Source organism: Orycteropus afer, unplaced genomic scaffold (assembly GCF_000298275.1).
Source record: "Orycteropus afer afer isolate SDZICR_OR568_19922 unplaced genomic scaffold, OryAfe1.0 scaffold00460, whole genome shotgun sequence".
Taxonomy (NCBI): Eukaryota; Metazoa; Chordata; class Mammalia; order Tubulidentata; family Orycteropodidae; genus Orycteropus; species Orycteropus afer.
The window spans coordinates 455,226-460,479 of NW_006922047.1; the positions used below are offsets into that span (position 1 = coordinate 455,226).

The 5,254-nt window shown below is 57.0% G+C and overlaps 1 protein-coding gene across 1 annotated transcript in view; it reads right to left on the reverse strand.

Annotated features, from left to right (window-relative positions):
• Positions 1-5,254, reverse strand: part of ADGRE5 (adhesion G protein-coupled receptor E5) — a 17,374-nt gene that overhangs the window by 8,988 nt on the left and 3,132 nt on the right. Inside the window, exons 2-5 of the mRNA XM_042782757.1 lie at positions 4,963-5,082; positions 4,364-4,519; positions 1,342-1,473; positions 9-137 (exon numbers count right to left, since the gene is read on the reverse strand). Coding sequence (XP_042638691.1) covers positions 9-137; positions 1,342-1,473; positions 4,364-4,519; positions 4,963-5,082 — 537 coding nt within the window. The remainder of the gene's footprint in view (positions 1-8; positions 138-1,341; positions 1,474-4,363; positions 4,520-4,962; positions 5,083-5,254) is intronic.

Sequence of the window (5,254 nt, forward strand, 5' to 3'; positions counted from 1 at the left end):
GGTGGTGTTTGGGCCATTGGGTGACCCGGGCATTGGCTTCCAGCCCTGTCTGCAGCGGCATTCGTAGCCACCCACGTTGTTGAGGCAGTGGGTGGTGTTATGGCATGGGTTTTGCCCCGAAGAACATTCATTCACATCTGAGGACAAAGCCAGAAGGTCAGGCCCTGCCCAGCTTGGCTCAGTCCTTCCCTTACCTCACCACAGCCAGTTTCCCATTTTCTTAAAAGTCTGAAAGTGCTGCCATCTGGTGACCTTCAAAGTCAATCCCAAAGCACCTTCTGGTGTTCTCCCCTTAAGATGCCTGCAAAGCAGGGACCATGCTCCCCAGTTTATGGGCAGTGAAACGGAAGCCAGGAGGGAAAGCGGAGTCATGGGAGCTGGACTCCTAACTAAGGACTCCCTCCTGTTGCCTCCCCTGCCCTGGCCAAGGTTCCCCTTCTCTGAAGGGAACTGGCACCTTCTCTGCTGGCATGAGGCATATGAGAAAGGTCTGGGGTTGCTCTCAGGAGTAGTGTCCGTTCTCTGGTGTTGCTATAGCAGACATGCCACAAATGGATGCGTTAACAAACAGGAATTTGTTCTCTTACAGTTTAGAAGGGAGCTCTGGTGGCGTAGTGCCTAAGGCATTTGACTGCTAACCAGACGGCTGGAGGTTCAAACCCACCAGCCACTCCTCGGAAGGACGACTGGGCAATCCACTTCCGTAGAGAAACCACCTCGGAAACCCAATGAGGCTAGAAGTCCAGATTTAGACTGCTGGCTGTAGGGGCTGGGTGAGGGGCCCTTGACCTTGGCCTTCAATTCTGCCTCTTGTTCCAGGCCCACTGGAGCTGGAGGCGTCTCCTAACTCACGCTGAGGCTGATGAACCCAAGGTCGGCAAATAGAATGACACAGTCCCAAGATCAACAGGCAACATGTCAGACCATTGGTTCACGTCCAGGAACAATCCTAAGATCGGCAGGATCCAGACATGCCAAAAAGCCAGAGAGCATTGGCAAAGTCTCCTTATACACTGGAAGCACGCTGTACCCCAAAGGCAACTACTTAGCTGCTCACAGCAGTTTCCACCATGCAGGTGATTACAATCTCATCATGGAGAATAACTATATCCAGCTGCCCAGCCACTCAAAACCATGGCCCAGCCAAGTCGACACACATCTTTAACTACCACAGGCAGGGAACTCTGCAGAGGAACCCCAGTGGGGTGAGACTGTGGGCAGGGCTCTAGCAGATCCTTGGCGTTGTAGAAATCTGCAGATCTTCTCCTGCCTCCTTGGGCTGTGTGACCTGCCTCCATCCATACCCAGTCCAGCCTCACACGCGTCTTCTGGGGGCTCTACCTGCGCACACCTTCACGTCGTCCGGTTTGAACTCAAAGCCGAGGGGGCACTGGCAGGTATAGCTGCCGTGTGTGTTGATGCAGGTGCCTCGGCTTTTACAGAGTTTCTGGTTCTGCTGACACTCGTCCACGTCTGCAAGAGGAAGGAGAGGGTGGTGGACCTGCAGCCCTGGGCAGCCTTCGGGGCTGGGGACGGCACATTTCCTGGTGCAGAAACATCTATAAGGCTGTCTCCTCCCCAGCAAGTGGCCTTGTCTAATTCACACGGAGGTGTCTATGGGCAAGGATGGTGGCCCAGATGTTCGGCTGTCCAGATGTGGCCAAAATGGCTGAGTTTTCCCCATCTGCCAGATCCGGCCCCTTTGTCCCCCTGGGCAGCCCCCAGCTGGGGTGGGGGCATCCTGGCCTTCTGTGTCTGGGCCTGAGGAAGTGGAGCAAGGCCAGGGTGGGCTTCCTGGGAACGGAACCTGGGAAATACTGCTTCCCCCAGCAGGCCTCCTCTGGGCTCTCTGTGGTGACCTCTCGCTCCAGGCACCTCTGGCCTGATTCCTTGGGGCAGCTGCTCTCTGGCCGAGTTCTCCTCGCAGTCCCAGCCACCCTAGCAGGTCAGCACTCTCTCATCTACACCAGCTCTGAGACTCCAGCTCCCAGAAGACGGACCGAGGCTTGCACCTGAGCCAGGATGATGTGGGCAGGCTGTGCCTTGCACAAGGGGGCCAGGCCAGGGTGGGCAGCACTGGGGCTGAGAAGGCACATTTTCTGACTCCCACAAAGGCACCCTGTGGACTTGGCAGGAGATGAGTGGGTGAGAATCCAGGTCTAAGTGGACAGTCACATCTCACCCTCGCCTCCCACCAGTGGGGCTCAGTCCAGAATGGTCCGGCCCCCACACATCTGGGTTGACCTCCTTGGGAAAGACTGTGCCCACTAAATGGTACTGAAGACGTCCTCTCTGCTGTCTGATCCAGACAGAGCCTGGGGTCACCCAGCTCTCCAGGTGGGGGTGGGGGTCAGTTTTACACAGTTCCCACCTCCAGTAACCTTTAGACCTGTCCCTCAGGCTTGTGACCCAAAATTATTTGGGAAAGCCTGGGCAGAGACTTGGCCAGGGAAATGGGATGCAGGCTGAGCATGAAAGGGAATCGGGGTCAGCAGTGCCTTCTCCTGGTGGAGGTCATTGGCCAGGGGATGGTGGACCTACCCTTGAATCTCCCACCTCCCATGCAGACAAGCCCCTGGGTCACTGTGGCCCAGAGGGTCAGAGAGGGTCCTGGGCACAACTGAGCACTGGAGACCCAGAAGGTGATGCATGTGGACAGATGGGTGTGGCAGTCCAGGTCCTCCTGGAGAAGTCAGGAAGAAGGTGAAGAGGATGGATATTGTGCTAGAACATACCATAAGGAGAGGCTTTAAGTATTTCGAATACTATCCCTTTTGTTTTGTCCAAATAAGATGTCACTGGGCAGGGGAGAAGGACTGAGGAAACAGAGGTACCTATGCCTGTCATAGGCCCCACGGGCTGTGACATGGTGGACATGCCATCAGGTGTGGCCGAGAATGGAGTGCTGAGGGGTGAGGTCCTGGAAGGATGTAGACAGAGCCCACTGAGCCCCTCACTAAGCTGGGTCTTCAGGCCACAGGCTCGCCTCTGAACTCCCTGTCACCCGACTGGAGGCCCAAGGGAACCCCTCTCCGACATCACCCCTTTTCAACCCTTCATCCAATCTCTGCCTGAGCCCCTCTCTCAGCTCTAGCCTGTATCTACCACGGCGACAATGACCATCCCCTTCCCCTGCACGTGGGGGGATCGGGGCAGCGGGTGCGGGGTTCCACCAGCCCAGGCCGTGGAGGGGGATCCATGACCTTCCTGCGCAGTTGCTCAGGTTGTTCGCTGTACACGACGGTCGGTCCGCAGAGGGGACGAGTGGAGGCTGAAAACCAGCCCACCCCTATTCCGCAAACACGACTGTGTCGACCTGGACAAGAGAGGCTGTTGCCTAATTCACAAAGGTTCTGTCCTCGGGCCTAGCCACCCATGTGGGGCAGCGTCCACCAACAGGGGTCGCTGTGTGGACCAGCAGAGCTGTGTTCCTGTCTCTAGCAGGCACACTCTGCCCTGCCCACTCCTCCCTCCCACAGGGTAGGCTCCGCCCACTTCCTGCTCATTGGCCGGGAGGGGAGAGGCTGGAACTCCAGCCAGGTGCTTTTTTTTCTCTGCATAGGAAGGGTCTGAGGGACTCTCGGCCTGGCTCACCCCCCACCTTTGCTCAGTTCCCCTCCAAGCTCTCTAGGCTCCGCTCTGACTCCCTCTCTGGTGAGTCGTGGCTCTCGCGTGCGCCCCCTGCTGACTCCCACCTGCCCTGCAGATGCCTGAGGCCCTGCCCTACCCAGCTGGCTCCCCTGGAAAATGGGCACAGCCTGGTTATGCGAGGGGTGCCAGCTCCTGAGCCTGAAATGGGGCCTCCTGCAAGACCACCCTGGAGATGGCTTTATCAGCCATCACAGATAAACACTTTCTGTGAGCCAGGTGCTGTTAAGCCCCCTTGTGATCTCATTAACTTCCCAGTCATGCTACCCTTGTCACCTCCCTCTAACAGATGGGTAAACTGAGGCACAGAGAAGCAAAGTAACCTGGTAACAAAAGGCAAAACTGCTCTAGTTTTTGTAGATGGGGACTTTCTCCTTTCCTCACTGCCCCCCCCCCGCCTTTTTTATAACAGAAAATGACAGTAATGTTATCATATCTCAAACATGAACATGCCTTCTGAGTAAGTGTCCTGGCCAATGTCACACAGCCAGCTAGCAGGCAGCAGAGGAAGGATTTGGACCCAGGCACCTGGTCCCAGGGTCTGTGTCTGTGGCTCTCACACCACCTGCTCTCTGTCCTGGTGGTGGTGGGACAGGCCCACAGCACACCTGTCCCATCTCAGATGCGAGAACCTCATCTGTAGCCAGGGCCCTGCCCCTGGAGGCTGCAGAACAGCTCTGGAGGAGGGGGGACGGAGGACGGTGGGGGTTCTTACCTTGACACATGTTCTCACTCTCGTTTCGGAATGCTTTTCCCCCAGTAGGAAGCATGTATCCTGGGCTGCATGTGCAGTAGTAACTCCCCTCCACGTTCTGGCAGTCGGCAAATTTTCCACAGGACACCCTCACAGGTGGGGCACACTCGTTGATGTCTGGACATAACAGGGCAAGAAGTCCCCTCCTGTAGACGTGAGTTTCCTCAGGGCAGAGACCTCCCCCAGCTGACTCCCCAGCACAGGGAATAAGACTCAGGCTGAGCTGTTGCAGCTGGGCTGTGGCTTGAGCAAGCCATTCCTGAAGGTTACCTATTGGCTCTGTTCATCTGAGCTTTCTGGCTGGCAGATTTGGACATAGTGGGTAGTATCTAAAGTGGGGGATAGGTGGGAAGCTGTGTATCTATCCCCCTCCCTCCAGAAAGCCCTGTTTATTCACTTCTCATCTCTCCAACTCAATCTCTTTTCCTTTCTCTTTGCTCTCGATGACAGTCCCTGAGGTCAAGGGCTGACGTGCCCCACCACCCACGTCCCCCTCTGGTGTGGGGGTGATGTCCCACAGTCTCTGGTGCACTCTTCACCCCCATCCCAAGCCTCTGTACCGTCACAGGCCTCTGCAGGGCTGGTGATGTCCCCAGATGGAGAACTGAATCCCGGGTCACAGCGACAGGCGGTGGCACTGATACATGTGGAGTTTTCAGGGCACCACCGGGCACAGTTTGCTGTGGGGACAGAGACCATGGTCAGAAGGTGAGGTCTGAGCCAGGAGCTGGGGGGGTGGGGCCAGGGTGGAGGGAGTGTTGGGGGTAGGGGACAGCCCTGGTCCTCAGCTTTCTGGGCTGAGGGGGTGTAGGGTGGGGTCCAGGTCCCTCCCCAGGCTTGGGCTGTGGCCAC